Source organism: Triticum urartu, chromosome 4A (assembly GCF_056163025.1).
Source record: "Triticum urartu cultivar PI428250 chromosome 4A, HENAU_Tu73, whole genome shotgun sequence".
Classification (NCBI taxonomy): domain Eukaryota; kingdom Viridiplantae; phylum Streptophyta; class Magnoliopsida; order Poales; family Poaceae; genus Triticum; species Triticum urartu.
Genome location: NC_141876.1, coordinates 126,572,504 through 126,595,932, shown reverse-complemented (window position 1 = coordinate 126,595,932; position 23,429 = coordinate 126,572,504). Strand labels below are relative to the sequence as shown.

Below are 23,429 nucleotides of genomic sequence, written 5' to 3'. Positions count from 1 at the left end.
AGACGGCATACTCTCCTAGGTTGTGAAACCAAGGCTATGATCACCAAAAGCTATGTAAATCAAATCAAATGGAGACCAAAGCTCTGATACCACTTGTAGGATCGAAAGTATGTCTAGAGGGTGATTAGACTACTTGACCAAATAAAAATCAAGCCTTTTACCAATTTTACTTCTTGGCAGATTTTAACAACTTAGCATAAGTCAAGTAATCAACCTACACATGCAATTCTAAGAGTATAGCAGCGGAATGTAAAACAATTGCATATGAAGGTAAAGGGAGGAGTTTGGAGGGAGAAAACGCAATGTAGGCACGGAGATTTTTGGCGTGGTTCCGATAGGTGGTGCTATCATACATCCACGTTCATGGAGACTTCAACCCATGAAGGGTAATGGTTGCGCGAGTCCACGGAGGGCTCCACCCACGAAGGGTCCACGAAGAAGCAACCTTGTCTATCCCACCATGGCCATCGCCCACGAAGGACTTGCCTCACTAGGGTAGATCTTCACGAAGTAGGCGATCTCCTTGCCCGTACAAACTCCTTGGTTCAACTCCACAATCTTGACGGAGGATCCCAAGTGACACCTAACCAATCTAGGAGACACCACTCTCCAAAAGGTAATAGATGGTGTGTTTATGATGAACTCCTTGCTCTTGTGCTTCAAATGATAGTTTCCCCAACACTCAGCTCTCTCTCATAGGATTGGATTTGGTGGAAAGAAGGTTTGAGTGGAAAGCAACTTGGGGAAGGCTAGAGATCAAGATTTATGTGGTTGGAATGGAATATCTTGACCTCAACACAAGTGTAGGTGGTTCTCTCTCAGAAAATGTATGTTGGAAGTGTAGGCATGTTCTGATGGCTCTCTCCTTGAATGAAGAGTGGGCGGAGGGGTATATATAGCCTCCACACAAAATCTAACCGTTACACACAAATCACCAAACTCATTGGGACTGAATCATGAAACTCAGTCAGACCGATTTAGTTCAAAATGTGGACGTTAGGATTTTCGGTGGGACTGACATGTCAATTCGGTGGGACCGATTCCATTAGGGTTAGGGCATAACGTAATCTCGGTGAGACCGATTACACAAACTCGGTGGGACCAATTTTGGTAATAGGTAAACAGAGAGTTGGTCAGGCAAACTCGGTGGGACCGATTCGCTCATCTTGGTTAGACCAAAACGTTACGAAGGGGAAACAGAGAGTTTGCATTGCAATCTCGGTGGGACCGATCGCTTATCTCGGTTGGACCAAAACGTTATGAAGGGAAACAGAGATGTTGCAATCCCATCTCGGTGAGACCGAGATCCCTATCGGTGAGACCGAAATGACTAGGGTTTGTGGCAGTGGCTATGTCAAGTGAACTCGGTGGCACCGGGTAGGAAATTTCGGTGGGGCCGAGTTTGACTTTTGGTTTGGGACATATGTGGATATGAGAAAGTAGTTGAGGGTTTTGGAGCATATCACTAAGCATTTTGAGCAAGTAACTCATTAAGCAACACCTCACCCCCTTTTAGTAGTATTGGCTTTTCCTATGGACTCAATGTGATCTTTGATCACTAAAAGTAAAATGTAGAGTCTTGAGCTTGAGCCAACATGTGTTCTTAATATTTTGATGGGTCCACTTTCTAATCCATGCCATGCCAATCATTGAGCTTTCCTGAAATATTCATCTTGAAATAGCATTAGCTCAATGGGCTATATGTTGTTAGGAATTACCAAAACCACCCAGGGATAGTTGCACTTTCAAGGGGATAGTAGTGATAAGGCTAATTTGCCTCAAGGAAAGAATGGGTTGGGGACTCATGTCTCGGTTCCCCCCTCCCCCAGTTTATGGAGGACCGATACCCTCACCTCGTATTAACAACCCTGATCCTCCTCCTAAGATTGTGAAGAATGATTTTCCTAATTGGGTTTTTCGTATCAAGTCCCATTTGAATCACAACTCAACACATCTTTGGAGAATCATTGAGCAAGGCTTCTACCCGCATGATCCAAGCAACCTCACCCCAAGAGAAGATATGGACCATCAATTCAACCACTCTGCCTTGTTCATCCTTCAAGTCGCGGTGCCACCCGAAGATCTAGCTCACTTGCACCCATTCACTCATGCAAAAGTTTGTTGGGAACAATTATCTCTTTTTACAAGGGAAGCTCAAGCATTCAACGCTCCAACTTTGAGGTGGTACTTGATGAAGTTGATGAGTTTGTGATGAATGAAGATGAGGATCCTCGTGAGCTCTAGGGGAGATTGACAACTCTTGTAGTCTCACTCCAAGATCATGGGAGCAAGGGTACGGATGATAGTTGGATCAACCGCAAGTTACTCAAGGCCATCATGCCATTCAACAAGGCCATGTCCTCTGTGATCCGTCAATGACCAGACTTCCACACTTTTTCCTCAAGCGATGTGTTGGATGAGTTTATTGCCATGAACATCTTGAACAAGACCACTGAAAACATTCTAGCTCATGTCAAACGGCCAAAGAAAGCCTCACCCAACATTGCTTTGAAGGCCAAGTCAATTTCGGAAGAATAAGGTGGGCTCCCTCTTCGGTACTTCTTTGACCCACCGGATGTCTTCTGGTCCAAAAAATCCGCAAAAAGTTTCCCTGTGTTTGGACTCCGTTTGATATTGATTTCCTGCGATGTAAAAAACATGCAGAAAACAGAAACTGGCACTTGGCGCTATGTCAATAAGTTAGTACCAAAACATGATATAAAATGATTGTAAAACATCCAAGAATGATAATATAACAACATGGAAAAATCAAAAATTATAGATACGTTGGAGACGTATCACGTTGCTGCAAGGCGCGGAGACTAGTTCTCACGACGAGCGGTGATGATATCTTTCATGTCCTCAATACGTTCCTTGGCAACATCCACGGATTCCTCCACCAGCCTTTCGCACTCGATGCGGAGCATGACATTCTCGTCCATAAGTTTCTTGACGATGACGTCCGTCCTCTTCAACAAGGTAGTGCTCCTCGTGCTCCCTCGCCCTTCCGAAGATCTTCACCCTCAGCAAGTCGCGCTCTGTGCGGAGCTTCGCCTTGTCCTCCCATAGTCCTCGGATGATGCCGGTAGCATTTTCAAACATGGCATTCATCTCGTCCTGCAGCTTCATCCAGTCGGAGATCTGATCCATCATGTTATCGAGCATAGCACGCATGCGCCCGTGAGAGTCCTCACCTGCCCGTGAGACATTTTTCCAGGCCACCGCGGCGCGGGAGGACCCCTCTGCTGCATCCGCGGCGCGGCGGGACATCTCCGCTGCTTCCGGGGCGCGGTCGGACCAATCTGCTGCTTCGACGGCGTGACGGGACCTCTCTGCTGCTTCGGCGGCGCGGCGGGACCTCTATGCCGCTACGGCGGTGCGGCGAGACATGTTGGCTGCTTTCGCAGCAAGGCAGGACATCTCTCATGCTTCCGCTTCCATGCTCGCCTCTCCTCGATAGTAATTTCTCGACCCAGAACTCATGCAGGCCATGGCAAATGCAAGGGAACGACGATGAAAGACTTGTTTGTTTTTGTGGATGAGGAATTGAGGAGAAATGTGCAGTCATCTTGTAGTATATAGTATTTATAACCGAGTACTAATACGCTCCTAAGTGGGAAACCGTTTAGGTTTTGATCGGTGTGAACATGTTTGCAATTAAATATAGTATGGTAGTAATTTGGAATGTGATGGAACACAAGCTCAAAATTTATTGATGGTTCTAGTTTCAAAGTGCCGCATGATTCCCGGATGACGTAACGTGGGCACGCGTTCTCGGCTACGTACATGACGTTTGCACCATAGGGTGCACCCCAATAGGCGATGCCAGCACACGACTTGTTTCATCAACCCTGCATGCCCGTTATTACCATCGTGCACGCTTCTTTAATTAGAATGTGTGCCCCTGTAGTGCACACACCTTGATCTATCTAAGTTTGTTGTGGCTAATCGCAAACAATTTATCCGTATGAAGAGTATGCCATCAATCACATACCCCTTGATCTGGCTGACTGTTTCTGTTGTGTTGCCTAATCATAAACAGTTCATCCGAGTGAACTGCATGTCGTCAATCGCACACACACGTTGATCTGGCTGACCGTTTTTGTTGTGTTGCCTAATCACAAACAGTTCATCCGAGTGAATTGTATGTTGTATATCGCACACACCTTCGTCTGTCTGACCATTTCCGCTGTTATACTCATCACAAACAGTTCCTTCGAGTGAAATGTATGCCATGCATCGCACACGTAACTATAATCCAAATCGTGTTTGATGTCTCCGCCATCGCAAATGTTTTATATCTTTTTTGACGGTTATTTTACATCACCGTTTGTGATTAATGCAGCGCACACAGTTTCGTCGAAGGGTCTCTGATTGAAGTGCCGCGTTAGCAGCATCCTGATGTCTACTACACAACCTTCTTCTGGTAGACATTGTTGGGCCTCCAAGTGTAGAGGTTTGTAGGACAACAGCAAATTTCCCTCAAGTGAATGACCTAAGGTTTATCAATCCGTGGGAGGCATAGGATGAAGATGGTCTCTCTCAAACAACCCTACAACCAAATTACAAAGAGTCTCTTGTGTCCCCAACACACCCAATATAATGGTAAATTGTATAGGTGCACTAGTTCGGCGAAGAGATGGTGATACAAGTGCAATATGGATGGTAGATAAAGGTTTTTGCAATCTGAAAATATAAAAACAGCAAGGTAACTAATGATAAAAGTGAGCACAAACGGTATTGAAATGCGTTGAAACAAGGCCTAGAGTTCATACTTTCACTAGTGCAAGTTCTCTCAACAATAATAACATAATTGGATCACATAACAATCCCTTAACATGCAACAAAGAGTCACTCCAAAGTCACTAATAGCGAGAACAAACGAAGAGATTATTGTAGGGTATGAAACCACCTCAAAGTTATCCTTTCTGATCGACCTATTCAAGAGTCCGTAGTAAAATAACACGAAGTTATTGTTTCCGTTCAATCTATCCTAGAGCTCATACTAGAATAACACCTTAAGACACAAATCAACCAAAACCCTAATGTCACCTAGATACTCCAATGTCACCTCAAGTATTCATGGGTATGATTATACGATATGCATCACACAATCTCAGATTAATCTATTCAACCAACACAAAGAACTTCAAAGAGTGCCCCAAAGTTTCTACCGGAAAGTCAAGACGAAAACGTGTGCCAACCCCTATGCATAAGTTCACGAGGTCACGAAACTCGCAATTTGATCACCAAAACATACATCAAGTGGATCATGTGATATCCCATTGTCACCACAGACAAGCACATGCAAGACATACATCAAGTGTTCTCAAATCCTTAAAGACTCAATCCGATAAAATAACTTCAAAGGGAAAACTCAATCCGTTACAAGAAAGTAGAGGGGGAGAAACAGCATAAGATCCAATTATAATAGCAAAGCTCGTGATACATCAAGATCGTGCCGAATTAAGAACACGAGAGAGAGAGAGAGAGATCAATCACATAGCTACTGGTACATACCCTCAGCCCCGAGGGTGAACTACTCCCTCCTCGTCATCGAGAGCGCCTGAATGATGAAGATGACCACCGGAGAGGGATCCCCCCTCTGACAGGGTGCCGGAACGGGTCTAGATTGGTTTTCGGTGGCTACAGAGGCTTGCGGCGGTGGAACTCCCGATCTAGGTTTCTTTCTGGAAGTTTCAGTATATATAAGAGGTTTTGGCGTCGAGAACAAGTCAGGAGGGTCTCCGGGCTGTCCATGAGGTAGGGAGGCGCACCCAGGGGGTGGGCGCCCCCCCACCCTCGTGGGCAGCCCGAGACTCTTCTGGCCCAACTCTTTTACTCCATGTCCTTCTTCTGGTCCAAAAATAAGTTCCGTGAAGTTTCAGGTCAATTGGACTCCGTTTGGTTTTCCTTTTCTGTTAAACTCAAAAACAAGGAAAAAACAGAAACTGGCACTGGGCTCTAGGTTAATAGGTTAGTCCCAAAAATCATATAAAATAGCATATAAATGCATATAAAACATCCAAGGTTGATAATATAATAGCATGGAACAATAAAAAATTATAGATACGTTGGAGACGTATCACATCCCGCAGTAGTGGTTGAGCCTAGCTTATTTAGGTTTTGTGCTTGATAAGTTAAACGCTAGTTTTATTTCGCATTTATTCAAACCTAAACCATAAATGTTTTTCAAACGCCTACTCACCCACCTATAGGTGACATCCAGGTCCTTTCAACCAGAACCCCGTCGCGATTAAGGAGCCGGTCTCAGTATGAAGGACCCTTGGAGCCCCGCTCCTTCCCTAGCTGTGTATCGGTTGTTTGTCACCCTTCGACTACCCCTTTGGGTTCTCTAGTGTTGTAGTGTTGTCCAGTTGCTTAGTGCCCTTCGGCTACGTCGATAGTATCAAAGTTGTCATGGTTTGGTCAAAGTTTTCTCTTCCATTTGCGCCTCCCATAGTTTTTTGTCATGTTCTTTGCACTAGTTTGCTTGTGGTGCGCGAGGATAGTGCCCACAATGTCTAGGCTATGCATTGATTTTTGATGGCGTTCTTGTGTTGCCTTGGCAAAGCAAAGGTGCCCCTCATTGTGGGCTTCCCTGGGGTGTCCTCATTGTGTGTGTGTGTGGAGGGAAGGGTGCACAATTGTTTTTTGGTTCTCTGTTTTCTGCAATTCACGTGTGCTTTGGTTCATTTAAACCTATCTCGTAAGAGGTTGTGAATCTTCATAAAAAATATAGACAAAAATATTCATATGTATATCTCCTTGACTATTCAATAAAAAATTATAGTTTTAATTACATTTATAAATACCCCTTATGGGTGACACAATGGCAAGCTTTACTCTACTCTAGGATGCTAGACATGACAACTCATTGGGTTGACAACTAACATGCACTATTTAGGGGCATACAAAGGGTATGCCAAATTTCACCAATTCAATATGAATTATATAAAAATGTATCAATGAACATGTATGGCTAGGGGTTGTGCATCATATTGAGTGCATCCTTAGCAAACACAGCTTGACTTGTCTACCTAGCCAGGTATGACATCGTCGTGACATATGGGGCCATCTTTGTTAGCTTGAGAATAATAACATGGAGTAGAACACATCCTCATGGGAAGCCAGGGACTCTTCTGGCCCAACTCTTTTACTCCATGTCCTTCTTCTGGTCCAAAAATAAGTTCCGTGAAGTTTAAGGTCAATTGGACTCCGTTTGATTTTCCTTTTCTGTAATACTCAAAAACAAGGAAAAAAACAGAAACTGGCACTGGGCTCTAGGTTAATAGGTTAGTCCCAAAAATCATATAAAATATCATATAAATGCATATAAAACATCCAAGGTTGATAATATAATAGCATGGAACAATAATAAATTATAGATACGTTGGAGACGTATCAAGCATCCCCAAGCTTAATTCCTGCTCGTCCTCGAGTGCGTAAATGATAAAAACAGAATTTTTGATGTGGAATGCTACCTAACATATTTATCCATGTAATTTTCTTTATTGTGGCATGAATATTCAGATCCATAAGATTCAATACAAAAGTTTAATATTGACATAAAAATAATAATACTTCAAGCATACTAACCAAGCAATTATGTCTTCTCAAAATAACATGGCCAAAGAAAGCTTATCCCTACAAAATCATATAGTTTGGCTATGCTTCATTTTCGTCACACAAAAAATCTCACATCATGCACAACCCCGATGACAAGCCAAGCAATTGTTTCATACTTTAGTAATCTCAAACTTTTTTCAACTTTCACGCAATTATGATGATGGAGGTTGTGTGGAGAAGACAAAAAAGGAGAAAGACTCACATTGACGCGACTAATCAACGGGCTATGGAGATGCCCATCAATTGATGTCAATGTGAGGAGTAGGGATTGCCATGCAACAGATGCACTCGAGCTATAAATGTATGAAAACTCAACAAAAAAAACTAAGTGGGTGTGCATCCAACTTGCTTGCTCACGAAGACCTAGGGCATTTGAGGAAGCCCATTGTTGAAATATACAAGCCAAGTTCTATAATGAAAATTCCCACTAGTATATGAAAGTGACAAAACAAGAGACTCTCTATCATAAAGATCATGGTGCTACTTTGAAGCACAAGTGTGGAAAAAAAGGATAGTAGCATTGCCCCCTTTTTTTCTTTTTTCTTTTTTCTTCTTTTTTGGGCCTTTCTTTTTTTATTTGGCATTTCTCTTTTTTGGGGACAATGATCTATTAATAATGATCATCACACTTCTATTTTATTTACAACTCGATATAGAACAAAATATGACTCTATATGAATGCCTCCGACGGTGTATCGGGAAGGGCAATGAATCAAGAGTGACATGTATGATAAATTATGCATGGTGGCTTTGCCACAAGTATGATGTCAACTACATGATCATGCAAGGCAATATGACAATGATGATATGTGTCATGATGAACGGAACGGTGGAAAGTTGCATGGCAATATATCTCGGAATGGATATGGAAATGCCATAATAGGTTGGTATGGTGGCTGTTTTGAGGAAGATATAAGGAGGTTTATGTGTGACAGAGCGTATCATATCACGGGGTTTGGATGCACCGGCGAAGTTTGCACCAACTCTCGAGGTGAGAAAGGGCAATGCACGGTACCGAAGAGGCTAGCAATGATGGAAGGGTGAGAGTGCGTATAATCCATGGACTCAACATTAGTCATAAAGAACTCACATACTTATTGCAAAAATCTACAAGTCATCAAAAACCAAGCACTACGCGCATGCTCCTAGGGGGGTAGATTGGTAGGAAAAGACCATCGCTTGTCCCCGACCGCCACTCATAAGGAAGGCAATCAAAGAAACACCTCATGCTTCAAATTTGTCACACAACGGTTACCATACGTGCATGCTACATGACTTGCAAACCTCAACACATGTATTTCTCAAATTCACAATAACTCAACTAGCACAACTCTAATATACCATCTTCATATCTCAAAACAATTATCAAGTATCAAACTTCTCATAGTATTCAATGCACTTTATATGAAAGTTTTTATTATACCCATCATGGATGCCTATCATATTAGGACTAATTTCATAACCAAAGCAAATTACCATGCTGTTCTAAAAGACTCTCAAAATAATATAAGTGAAGCATGAGAGATCAATAATTTCTATAAAATAAAACCACCACCGTGCTCTAAAAAGATAAAAGTGAAGCACTAGAGCAAATGACAAACTACTTCAAAAGATATAAGTGAAGATCAATGAGTAGTCGGATAATTATGCAACTATGTGAAGACTCTATAACATTTAAGAATTTCATATCTTGGTATTTTATTCAAACAGCAAGCAAAACAAAATAAAATAAAATGACGCTCCAAGCAAAACACATATCATGTGGTGAATAAAAATATAGCTCCAAGTAAAGTTACCGATGAACAAAGACGAAAGAGGGGATGCCATCCGGGGCATCCCCAAGCTTAGACTCTTTGTTGTCCTTGAATATTACCTTAGGGTGCCTTGGGCATCCCCAAGCTTAGGCTCTTGCCACTCCTTATTCCGTAGTCCATCGAATCTTTACCCAAAACTTGAAAACTTCACAACACAAAACTTAACAGAAAACTCGTAAGCTCCGTTAGTATAAGAAAGCAAATCACCACTTAGGTACTGTTGTGAACTCATTCTAAATTCATATTGGTGTAATATCTACTGTATTCCAACTTCTCTATGGTTCATACCCTCCGATACTACTCATAGATTCATCAAAATAAGCAAACAACACAATGAAAATAGAATAGTCTGTAGTAATCTATAGGTTTTGAATACTTCTGTAACCCCCAAAATTCTGAAATAAATTTGTGGACCTCGGGAATTTTTCTATTGATCATCTGCAAAAATAATCAACCTAATCGCACTCTCCAGTAAAAAATGGCAGCTAATCTCGTGAGCGCAAAAGTTTCTGTTTTTTACAGCAAGATCGCAAAGACTTCACCCAAGTCTTCCCAAAGGTTCTACTTGGCACAAACACTAATTAAAAAATAAAACCACATCTAAACATAGGCTAGATGAATTATTTATTACTAAACAGGAGCAAAAAGCAAAGAACAAAAATAAAATTGGGTTGCCTCCCAACAAGCGCTATCGTTTCATGCCCTAACTAGGCATGATGATTTCAATGATGCTCACATAAAAGATAATAATTGAAACATAAAGAGAGCATCATGAAGAATATGACTAGCACATTTAAGTCTAGCCCACTTCCTATGCATAGGGATTTTGTGAGCAAACAACTTATGGGAACAATAATCAACTAGCATAGAAAGGCAAAACAAGCATAACTTTAAAACTTTAAGCACATAGAGAGGAAACTTGATATTATTGCAATTCCTATAAGAATATATTCCTCCCTCATAATAAATTTCAGTATCATCATGAATGAATTCAACAATATAACCATCACATAAAGCATCCTTTTCATGACCTACTTGTATGCAAAGTTGACACTCTTTCAAAATAGTGGGATTAACATTAACTAAAGTCATGACCTCTCCAAACCCACTTCCATAATTATCATAATAAGATTCAACACCCTCCAAAATAGTGGGATCATTACTTCCTAAAGTTGACACTCTTCCAAACCCACTTTCATCAATATAAACATCATAAATAGGAGGCATGCTATCATCAAAATAAATTTGCTCATCAAAACTTGGGGGACAAAAAAATATCATCTTCGTCAAACATAGCATCCCCAAGCTTGTGGATTTGCATATCATTAGCATCATAGATATCCAAGGAATTCATACTAACAACATTGCAATCATGCTCATCATACAAAGATTTAGTGCCAAACATTCTAATGCATTCTTCTTCTAACACTTTGGCACAATTATCGGAATCCTTATTTTCACGAAAGACATTAAAAAGATGAAGCATATGAGGCAACCTTAATTCCATGTTTTTGTAGTTTTCTTTTATAGACTAAACTAGTGATAAAACAGGAAACTAGAAGATTTGATTGCAAGATCTAAAGATATACCTTCAAGCGCTAACCTCCCCGGCAACGGCGCCAGAAAAGAGCTTGATGTCTGCTACACAACCTTCTTCTTGTAGACGTTGTTGGGCCTCCAAGTGCAGAGGTTTGTAGGACAGCAGCAAATTTCCCTCAAGTGGATGACCTAAGGTTTATCAATCCGTGGGAGGCATAGGATGAAGATGGTCTCTCTCAAACAACCCTACAACCAAATAACAAAGAGTCTCTTGTGTCCCCAACACACCCAATACAATGGTAAATTGTATAGGTGCACTAGTTCAGCGAAGAGATGGTGATACAAGTGCAATATGGATGGTAGATAAAGGTTTTTGCAATCTGAAAATATAAAAACAGCAAGGTAACTAATGATAAAAGTGAGCACAAACGGTATTGCAATGCGTTGAAACAAGGCCTAGGGTTCATACTTTCACTAGTGCAAGTTCTCTCAACAATAATAACATAATTGGATCATATAAAAATCCCTGAACATGCAACAAAGAGTCACTCCAAAGTCACTAATAGCGGAGAACAAACGAAGAGATTATTGTCGGGTACGAAACCACCTCAAAGTTATCCTTTCTGATCGATCTATTCAAGAGTCCGTAGTAAAATAACACGAAGTTACTGTTTCTGTTCAATCTATCCTAGAGTTCATACTAGAATAACACCTTAAGACACAAATCAACCAAAACCCTAATGTCACCTAGATACTCCAATGTCACCTCAAGTAACCGTGGGTATGATTATACGATATGCATCACACCATCTCAGATTCATCTATTCAACCAACACAAAGAACTTGAAAGAGTGCCCCAAAGTTTCTACCGGAGAGTCAAGACGAAAATGTGTGCCAACCCTTATGCATAAGTTCACGAGGTCACGGAACTCGCAATTTGATCACCAAAACATACATCAAGTGGATCACGTGATATCCCATTGTCACCACAGATAAGCACATGCAAGACATACATCAAGTGTTCTCAAATCCTTAAAGACTCAATCCGATAAGATAACTTCAAAGGGAAAACTCAATCCATTACAAGAAAGTAGAGGGGGAGAAACATCATAAGATCCAATTATAATAGCAAAGCTCGCGATACATCAAGATCGTGCCGAATTAAGAACACGAGAGAGAGAGAGAGAGAGAGAGAAAGCAAACACATAGCTACTGGTACATACCCTCAGCCCCGACGGTGAACTACTCCCTCCTCGTCATGGAGAGCGCCGGGATGATGAAGATGACCACCGGAGAGGGATCACCCCCCTCCGACAGGGTGCCGGAACGGGTCTAGATTGGTTTTCGGTGGCTACAGAGGCTTGCGGCGGCGAAACTCCTTATCTAGGTTTCTTTCTGGAAGTTTTAGTATATATAAGAGGTTTTGGCGTCGAGAACAAGTCAGGGGGGGTCTCCGAGCTGTCCACGAGGTATGGAGGCGCGCCCAGGGGGGTGGGCGCGCCCCCACCCTCGTGGGCAGCCCAGGACTCTTCTGGCCCAACTCTTTTACTCCATGTCCTTCTTCTGGTCCAAAAATAAGTTTCGTGAAGTTTCAGGTCAATTGGACTCCGTTTGGTTTTCCTTTTCTGTAAAACTCAAAAACAAGGGAAAAAACAGAAACCGAAACTGGCACTGGGCTCTAGGTTAATAGGTTAGTCCCAAAAATCATATAAAATAGCATATAAATGCATATAAAACATCCAAGGTTGATAATATAATAGCATGGAACAATAAAAAATTATAGATACGTTGGAGACGTATCACATCCTGCAGTAGTGGTTGAGCCTAGCTTATTTAGGTTTTGTGCTTGATAAGTTAAATGCTAATTTTATTTCGCATTTATTCAAACCTAAACCATAAATGTTTTTAAAACGCCTACTCACCCCACCTCTAGGTGACGTCTAGGTCCTTTTAACCGGAACCCCGTCACGATTAAGGAGTCGGTCTCAGTATGAAGGACCATTGGAGGCCCACCCCTTCCTTAGTTGTGTATCGGTTGTTTGTCACCCTTCGACTACCCCTTTGGGCTCTCTAGTGTTGTAGTGTTGTCCAATTGCTCGGTGCCCTTCGGCTACGTCGATAGTATCAAAGTTGTCATGGTTTGGTCAAAGTTTTCTCTTCCATTTGCGCATCCCATAGTTTTTTGTCACGGTCTTTGCACTAGTTTGCTTGTGGTGCGCGAGGATGGTGCCCACAATGTCTAGGCTATGCATTGATTTTTGATGGCGTTCTTGTGTTGCCTTGGCGAAGCAAAGGTGCCCCTCATTGTGGGCTTCCCTGGGGTGTCCTCATTGTGTGTGTGTGTGTGTGTGTGTGTGTGTGGAGGGAAGGGTGCATAATTGTTTTTTTGGTTCTCTGTTTTCTGTAATTCACGTGTGCTTTGGTTCATTTAAACCTATCTCATAAGAGGTTGTGAATCTTCATAAAAAATATAGACGAAAATATTCATATGTATATCTCCTTGACTATTCAATAAAAAATTATAGTTTTAATTACATTTATAAATACCCCTTATGGGTGACACAATGGCAAGCTTTACTCTACTCTAGGATGCTAGACATGACAACTCATTGGGTTGACAACTAACATGCACTATTTAGGGGCATACAAAGGGTATGCCAAATTTCACCAATTCAATATGAATTATATAAAAATGTATCAATGAACATGTATGGCTAGGGGTTGTGCATCATATTGAATGCATCCTTAGTAAACACAGCTTGACTTGTCTACCTAGCCAGGTATGACATCGTTGTGACATATGGGGCCATCTTTGTCAGTTTGTGAATAATAACATGGAGTAGAACACAACATCTCAGTTGAGGTGAAATTTACTCATAGAAGTTTTTTGTAAAGAGAATTTGTCCAAAAGTTCGTCGGTTCAAAGAGAACACTTGCTCTGCCTTTTTCGATCGAAATATAGATGTGGTAATATTAGATTCCATCTCTCATCGATGAACTTTACAAAAGACCCTTGAACAATTATAGCATGGGTCGTCTGTCGCCACCGCGACGAAGCCGGCAATCCCGCCTCGCCCCATCCATCTTCTTCGACGCCGCGAACCGTCCCTGCACGGCAATCCTATGCCATCACATCCTCAACGTCGTCTCTGTCCAGGAAATCTGATGGTCGGAGGTCTCTCCTCCCAAGGAAAGGCAACTAGTGTTTATGCCTCCCGCCGGCGGGGCCGACGATCTACCACGTCTCCTATGGCCTTAGGGTCATGGGTGCGCGGTGAATCCCGATCCTTGTTGGGGGGAGGCTCCATTTTTAGATGCTTCTTCAAGTTTTGTTAGGGTTTCTATCTTGTTCAGGAAGAGATGGCGGCGACTCGAAGATGGAATAAGGTTCTTCCTGCCTAGCCCCCATCCCGGTGGTGCGTCTAGCATCGGCAGAGGGTGTGTGGAGGTGTGTCTGCGGCGGATCTCGCGGGATTCAGTCGATGGTTGTCTTTGGTGGATCGTCTCGGATCCGGTCTTCGTTTGTCTTTGTTCGTGTGTCTTCAGGTCAGATCCTTTCGATCTACGCTTCTCTTCATCGACGACGGTTGATATTCTGGTGTGTTGGTCCTATGTGGCCTGCGCACGACGATTTTCCGACTGTTTACTATAATAAGTTGTGACCTGGCTCTGGTGAGGGAGGGGCGATGAAAGTGGCGCGCTTTCGGCTCAATTCAGTGCTTGTAGTTGTCGCTAGTCGGTGTACGGATCTGAATGCAATTTTTATTATTTGTGATGTTCGTTGTGGTGCCATGATTGAAGACAAATAGATTAAAAGTTTTCTGTAAAAAAAATCTAATGGTCGGAGAGTATATTTTGATTTTATGAAATTTATCCATTCCATTGTTGCGCCAGTAGACCCGTTAATACCGTTATAGAACGATGATAACCAGGTCTGGAATCCAGTCGTTGGCAAAGGACTCGACAAAAGTCTAGCAATCACGCTCACTGCCGGTGGGCTTCAGCTCGGTCCCACACCTCAGCGACCTACAAACATAGGGCTTTACAAAAAGACCGCACCACCTCGCAAATCATCTCTCTCAGGACAGGAGCATCCAAACGTTGGGAGCAAAGGCGTTCTCCGCCGGCCGCCCGAGCCGGCACGCCCGGCCCCACAGGTCAGTCAGCAGCACCGCCATTCTTACAGAAAAGCCCCCCTCCAATCTCCCGTACACAAACGAACCCCTCACGGCTGGACCCCACTCTCCAGCGAGCAGAAGCCCAGCTGTCCAGGGGCAGAGCGGTAACTCCGCCGGGGCGGACGTGCCAACTGTGAGCCCGCGTATTTTATTGCGGGAAAAAACCAGGGGGGGATTTATTTCCATCCGAGCCCCTGAGAAAATGCGTCCCCATTAAAACCTCTCTCCTTCCTTCCTGTCTCTCTCTCTCCCTAAAATCTCTCTCCTTCACCTCACTCTCTCTCCACCCCGACCCCCGCTGCCGAATCCCCAAACCCCCGCCGTCGCAATCACCCGCCCGTGGGGGCAGCCGCGCGCGGATTTCTGTGGACTCCGGCGTCCCCGGCCCGGATTGATCCCGCCGCCCCTGCTCCCCTCCTCCCGATTCTCGCCATCCAATCCTTCCTTTGCTCCCTTCCTTTCCCGGCCGCCTCCCTGGTTTCTTGCCGAAATTGCCTGCCACCTGTTTGGACTCCGGACGCGCGCATAACTTGCCTCGCCATTGCGGCTGCTCTGCTCAGCCCGGCTGCTTCCTTGGATCTGCTAGCTCGCCTGCCGCCGGCCTCCGGGCCGCGCATGCCCGTCCTCCCCCGCTCCGAATCTCGTCCTCGTTTCGGAGGCCCTCGTCGTATGCGGATGAGGAGGGGATCCTGACCTGACTCTTGCTCGGCTCCGGCGGTCCCCTTCTTGGATCCTCGCTCGCGGCGGAGGCGTGCCGGGATGGGTTTCTTGATCTGCGCCTGCCTCCTCCAGCTGCTCTTCTTGGGCTCTTCTCCGGCGGCGGCGCAGTCGCCGTCTCCGTCTCCGTCTCCGGCGAGGGCCCTGGACGCAATGCTGCAGGGCTACGCGTACCGGGCCTTCGTCCGGCCGCACACCGGCATTGTCTACAACGGCACCGTGCCCGCGGACCTCGCCGGCGTCGCGGTGTCCGGGCTCCGCCTGCGCAGCGGCAGCCTGCGGAGGAAAGGCTTCTCCGACTATTTCGAGTTCAGCATCCCCCCTGGCGTCATCGTGCAGCCGTACGTCGAGAGGGTGGTGCTCGTGTACCACAATTTGGGCGAGCTGTCGGAGAAGTACTACCCGCTCCCCGGCTACACCTACCTCTCGCCCATTCTCGGCCTGCTGGTCTACGACGCTGCCAACTTGTCAGCAGCGGGGTTGTCCGAGCTGAGCATCGTCGCGTCAGGGAGCCCCATTTCTGTGAGTTTCAGCAATGTGAGGGCGGTGCCCCCAGGCAGTCCAGCGCCGCAGTGTGTCTGGTTTGATCTGGATGGCGTGCCACAGTTCCGGGGCTTGGAGGCAAACAACGTGTGTGCAACGTATCGCCGAGGGCACTTCTCCATAGTGGTGAACTCCAGTGAGGTTGCTCCTGCTCCAGGGCCTTCAGGCGCAATTGCCCCACCGATACCGACTAATGGTGGTCGTGATAAGGGTAGTTCGGACGCATGGAAGATTGCTGTCGGCGTTGTTGGGGGCGTCATTGCATTGGGTCTGTTGGCTTTGCTTCTGGTATGTTTCGTCAGATATAAAAGGGAAAAGAAGATGGAGGTGATGGAACGAAATGCAGAGGTCGGGGAGACTTTGCGCATGGCGCAGGTTGGGCGGTCGCAAGCGCCTGTAGCGTTGGGAACGCGAACAAAACCTGTGATTGAGAGCGAGTATGTTGTGTAGTTGATCTTTGGTGTTCTGCAGAATTCAGGCAACAGCAGCAATGCTCTATGATGATGCCCTGAGATGTGGAATTGTCCACCGGTCAGTTGAGGCAGAACGCATTCCATGTCAGTGAGGGTGCTGTGAATTGCTAGGTTTAGGGTTCAGCCGCTGCTCCTTGCGGGTAGCAAATTCTTTTGGCGGTTCTTATTAGGACTTGAATTGTTCTGCAATGGTTGCTGTTGATGTTCATAGTCGCCATGTTCCTTGTTGGGTTCATCTGCAAGCAAGCAATGGAGAAGAGATATTTGTCATGCCAGATTTGGAATCCTTCGATTATTTTTTCATTGTTGTATTCAGAAGGAAAATGGGCCTGGCAATAAGGCTGAGGTAATATTCATTGCACATGCCATTGTGCTGTTCCAGTGAAATTCATACAGGTTCCAACTCAATTCCATTTTGGTGCCTTTTAGCTTCTCCTGTTTGGACAAATGTTTAATACAATGTAAATGTTTACTCATTTAGTTTGGTTTGGTAACTAATCTGCTTATTTAGATTTCATTGTTGCTTGTTTTAAACATGCAGTCTGTATGCAGTGAGAACCTTCCTTTTTTCTTCTCAGAAAGGTTCTCATTTCTGTCTGTACCTTCTTGATGATCCAACCTTGTGATTTAACAATTAACATGCAGTCTGTGTGCAATGAGAACTTTCCTCTGTCTTCTGAGAAATTTTCGCATTTCTAGTCTTCTGAGAAATTTTCGCATTTCTAGTTGTACCTGATTGATGATCGAACCTTGTGATTTAACATTCAGTCTGTCTGCAATGAAAATTTTCCTTTGTCTTCTTAGAGATGTACGCATTTCTAGCTGTACTTTCTTGATGATCGAACCTTATGATTTTTTTTCCAAAGTAATACTAAACTCTTGAACTTACAAGGGTGTCATTGTTATTGTTTGTCATTAACAATTTTAGTTTCTTTCATGCTGAGTTGGGTAAGAATGGCTTGAATGCAGCTTTATAAAATAGCAAAAGAATGTTTAATTGGTGTAAGTGTGATCAAACATCAAAATGAAGATAGAGCAGATGATTTGATAATTCTCTGCTAACAAAAATGAGAGAATTATATTTGTTGGTATAATTTTGGGTCAGTCTGCTGTTTCAAAGTTAGTTAGCACTTTAGGGTATTATTTTTCCAGCATAGTGTTGTTCGCGAGGCATTGGATGATGGACGGCGAAAGCAAGGTGCATTTACATTAGAATAATTTAGTTTCAAGTTCGTTGCATAAGCTCCTGTCTTTAGTATTGCTCATCACCTTTACTTAGGCTGGCCATGGGTCTGTCCTCTGTTTCTCGCACTTTAACAATCGACAAGGTAATTTAACAAAGGCACTTGACCGAAAGTCGAAACTCAGGTGGAGATACTTGTCACAAAATTCCCTTGGGTGGAGGTCATGAGCAATCTATAATTCGACAGCCTGCCTCTGGTCCAACCTTTTGGAGCATGCTGTGCTCCTTTAGGCAGCATTGTTCTTTGCTGTCAGTCATGGGTGCACGTTCATCCGATCATTTCCATGCTGGATATGGTATAAGCTGATCATTTCCATGTTGCAGTATCAAATAAGCACTAGGAGGCTTAGAATAGCCGTCACTTTGCTGATCATGTTTTAGTGGTCAAATGTTTCTGTCACATGAAAATTTCAAACTAGATACCCACATTCTGTACTATTTTTTTTAAGAATACGGTGCTGAAGTTGAGCGTTGAAAATTTTCCAGACGAGATATAAACATATCCTTTCTGTAGTGGTGAGTGGTGCTGAAGTGTTCTGCAGAAGCAACCCTGAGTAGTATAATGATGGTGCTAAGCTGGTAGCACTTGCCTGCACTTAAGAGGATGTAATCAATTTTGTACTATACAGGGTTAGTCCTGCACGCATGTGAGCGGCACCCTGATCCTTGCAGATCCTGCCAACTTATGCCAGCCAGCTGAAACGAATGGAATAGAGGCAAGAAACAAGCACAAGCCAGGCCACTCGCTCGCTCACGCAGATGATGGCAGAATGTTCTGGGGCTTTGTTGCCCTTGTTGCGAGGCCATGCCTTTCTCTTTGGCTGTGGCTGTACAACCCAGAACCCAAAGCGACAGCATCCATGTCTCGGAGAGGGCCGGGGCCAGGGCCAGCTAAGAACCCGGAAATTTGGCCCGATTTTCCCAGGAAATTGCCTTGCTGTTTCCTTACCAATGTGTGAGATTTTGGCCCGGAAACTCGAATCATTCCATGTGAGGTTCGTAAGTTTCAAATGGCCAACAAGGATGTACGTACTGAAGAATGGGGCCGGGAGGTTGGCCCCTGGTGTGGTGTGGTCGGCAGCTTTGGAAGCTGGTGGCGCAAACACTGGCATTGTGCACGGGAATCTTCGCTGTCACCTGCACCAGCCCACTGCATAGGACAGCTCATACATTTGTTTCATCGCCAGCCACAGGCAGTGTGTTTGTTTGTTCGGTTTTGTTTTGTTGGTTTGTTTACTGTAGTATGTACTGACCCTCCCTTTGCTGTACTACTTTACTACTACTACTACGACCACTTACTGGAGTGGAGGGTTATTAAGCTAACTCACTCTTCTTGGATTTTCCATTGTTAGACTCGGTGTTAAGAGGAAAAATCACATTAGTAGTGCCGCCATTGCCTGTAGTAGGAGTAGCATCAGGACAGCAGATGAGACAGCTGATTATCACGCGATGGTACTTGTATCAAGGGAACTTTTTGGAATGTTTGTTTCTGTTTGGTTGGTTGTTGGTGGGCAGATGTTGTGCTTGTGGTTAACTCTGGGTTAATGATGTGGTAGCACTGGTACTAGTACTTCATCCAGCAATTAGCTAGCCAGGTGAGATGTCTGGGTTTGAAATTAGGGACTAGTATGCTATACTGTGTGCAGGTGAGTGTGGTCCATCCGTCCATGTCCATCATCACTGCATTGACTAGCGGCGAGGACTGGGAGGATCTGAAGTGGTTGTTTTAAATTAATGAAGTGAAGCCCTAGACTGTATTTTGAAGCTCATCCTCCTCAGGTTGTGCTCACCCAAGTTCAAAAGACAAGCCCCTTTGGGAACCACATGGTCCGATCACCTAAACAACTTTAATCACTACTACTAGTAAGTACGTACGTACAATGGACCTAATAAAATTATGATATCATCATGTGTGTGACGTAAAATACTGCTGAACAACTGTGAATAGAGAGAGCACTCGGCTTGTGGGTGTCAGGCTAATGACTAGTATAGGTTTCTTGATCACTCGGCAATCTATGTATGGATCATATAGCGGAAAATGGGACGGCCACAAGACGTGGCGTTGCCGGCAGGGAAACACTGTCGTCCAACGGGGCGGGCCAGCCATTTGCTGCGAGGAGGGCGGTGGAGAATGAAAATCATTTTCTTTGCACTTTCGGCTGCCTTGTAGTATAATTTTTAAGCCGTGCTCGGTTGGAACAAGGACAACGAAATTTCGCTGTCACGATTGGCAGACCACTTTTGGCAAAAAGTGCCAGTTTCCTCCTATGTGTGCTGCTGTTTAATACTCCCTACGTATCAAAGTATAAGACATTTTTGATACTATGATAATGTCAAAAAACATCTTATATGTGATACAAAGGGAGTATATATCATCACGCGCGATGTTTGATAAAAAAGAAAAGCAAAGACAAGTACCCCCTCCGTCTAAAAAAGTTTGTCTTTCAAATGGATGTATTTAGCACCAAATTAGAGGGACAAGTTTGGTTTTCGGGCGGAGGGAGTATCTCGTTCTATAACAAGTTTTTATTCTCCCATTTAGATGACGGAAACAATGAAAAGCAGCATTTGTCAAGACGTGATGTTTCTTAGCTCGAGCTCAAACGAGCTTGGGTGACCAGTAAATTCTAAAAAAGCTGTTGTTTTTTTTGGCAAACATTGACAAATATTCTGAGTGAGTTCAAAGTTTCATCATAAAATAACATTCATGGACACGGAAGTCGTGAACCGAAAAACCAAATCGATGCTCCAAAAATGCTAGTATTTTCGAAAGCATTTTGGAGTGCTATTTATCTTCCCACAACTTCCACGAATGCCATCCCATAATGAAACTTTGCAAGCACTCGAAACAATTATCAAAGTTTGCCACATAAAAAAAGTTTCTGTGTTTTTTTCTTCTTCAAATTTTACTGTTCATCATGAGTTCACGCATGCGAAAGAGGACTTTCGCATTTTGTCATTACTATAGGCAACAACATCTTGTCTTACCCCGGAAAAAAAAACATCTTGTCTTGGTCTTCCTATGGGCTGTGTGTTGGACCGACCTAGATGGCCGCGTGCAATTGCTCACGAGTGAGAGACTAGAGCCTTGGAAGATAGGACAAACCCCTGGAAAAAATGAAGAAAGGACAATGTTGCGCGGTGGGATAGACCTCTTATCGAAGGTGTGAGCATGAAGTCCGTCCAGACTTGTATCTTATATATACCTTAGAGAGTCATCTTCGCTAACTTATTTATCTCAATATGTAAACATATCACCTCACCATAAAATTATGAATGAAACAAGGTCCACCTGAACAAAGTGATGGCGCTAGAAGTCAGAAATTGTGATGTTAAAGTTAGAAAATTTAGCTTACATGTAGACAAACTATAACTTAAAATAGTAAAACACAGGCGGCTAATCTCAATTCTATGATGTCGTTTGACATCATAGTCACCATGTAGCACCCCCACTGCCTAAATTATGTAGTCATGCATGGTAAAAACACACCACATTCAATTATTGTACTAATATTTAATAAATATTTTACAATTATACATAATCAAATATAATAAATCATATGTATGTTTAAATTTCGATTCTTATGTTATCAACCTAAGTTGTCATCAACCAATTCTCGTAGCAACGTTTGCCTCTAGTTACTCATTACTAAACAGTATAACAGGGCGAGCTGGGAGCCTCCACAAAGCTTTGGCGTTGCTAGCCATACGATCGTCTGCCTGGACATCTCTTGGGCTGCTGCTCCACGAAACTATCTACTTCACGTGTGATTGATTGGGCCAGGATTGTTTCTTGGGCCGGTGGACTGGCTTAAGCGGACAAAGTGTATATGAAACACAAACGTAAGTAGCTGTTTTCTAAATTTTGCTAAAACAAAGTTGTTTCTCAAATAAAAAATTAGGTAGCTGCGTGTGAGCGGAGCATTATCTTCTGCCTTTTATCTCAACCTGTCTCGCATGCAAATGGCCACGGACTGTATGGAGGTGTTGAAGAATATCAAGGAAGAAAACCAAGTTAGCTATGTTGCCATAGTTAGTGAGTTTATTTCAAGGCAAAAAGAATTTGTTACTGCTTCTTTATAACATGAGAGAAGAACTAGCAATGTTGAGGCTTACAATCTTGTGAAAGTCGCGTCTTCTTTGTGGGCGGGCCATCATGTCTGGCTAACGTCTCCACCATCTATTATCTGTATTCCCCAAAACATTTTGCAATAGACGGTGGTTCTAAAAAAAATTGTTGCTCGTGTTGGCGTCGCAGCGCCACACAACATTGACGCCCCCTGCCTTCGTCCCTCACGTGCGTGTGGCAACGATGACAAGGTCTACCAATATGGGAATCAAGCAGTGCAAATTCTTTTTTTAGGGGAAGTGACACTATTTTTTTAAACAACGATAAAAGATTTGTCTCATCGATTAATTAAGCAGAAAAGGTTGCCTGGTTAATTTATCTTACCAATCGTGCTATTGACTATCATGTATGTTCTCTAAATCTATGTTACTTATTCATGTTTTTGTTTCCTAGATATCTTTCATAGACACTATTCATTTAAAAATTAGAGCAATCAGTTGCCTGTTCTATTTCCCGAGACAATTGCAATGTTAGTTCATGCAAGTTTAATTTCTATATTTTATATTTAAATATGACATTTTGTCATTCTATCATAAAATTGGCGGGTGCAGCAACGCGCGCCATCATGGTCTAGTGTTTACAATAACCCAAACACTATTAGACACTATGGCCAGTTATGCTACGCTTAGTGCATGTACGACAATTTGGTTATGCTTTTTTCCTTGAAGATGCAGGGGCATGCAACATGCAGATTGTAACTGTTGATTTGAGTAATACATGTCCATTGCCCATAAAAAGTGGGATTAACCTCAAATCCTTGGCAGATGAATAGAATGTGTGTTCTAATGTAAAACAATGACTAGAATTATGCGATGTGTGTGTGTGAGAGGGCGGGAGTAGAGTCATTTCGATTGCCGGCTTGCCCTACGGGCTTGAGCCCAATATGTTTCTTAACTCCGGCCAACATGGTCAACTTATTTTTCTTCAATTTTCCCAAGCTGTGGCGATAGATACGTTATTGTATGCTCATTGTTTTGAATATACATAATGGATAGGAATCCCACACCCCCATGAGCAATTTTGGCCAGTCCATTTTTCCATCGCGCAATTTTATCATTGTATTTTCTTGTTTCTCCTCAGTTCTGATGATTTTTGCATCGGATTTTCCATCCATTTTCTCTTGCTCTTTTTTTTCATTTTCAAATTTGTGACTTTTTAAACAAT

General features: G+C 43.4%; 1 protein-coding gene across 1 annotated transcript; it reads left to right on the top strand.

Annotated features, from left to right (window-relative positions):
• Positions 1–15,365: 15,365 nt before the first annotated feature.
• Positions 15,366–17,555, top strand: LOC125530402 (uncharacterized). Its single transcript, XM_048694798.2, has one exon. It carries the CDS (start codon positions 15,920–15,922, stop codon positions 16,868–16,870), a length of 951 nt encoding a protein of 316 aa, XP_048550755.1. The 5' UTR covers positions 15,366–15,919; the 3' UTR covers positions 16,871–17,555.
• The last annotated feature ends 5,874 nt before the right edge of the window (positions 17,556–23,429 follow it).

Coding starts and splice junctions, on each gene's coding strand:
- LOC125530402 (XM_048694798.2), top strand. CDS start 15,920: ATGGGTTTCTTGATCTGCGCCTGCCTCCTCCAGCTGCTCTTCTTGGGC.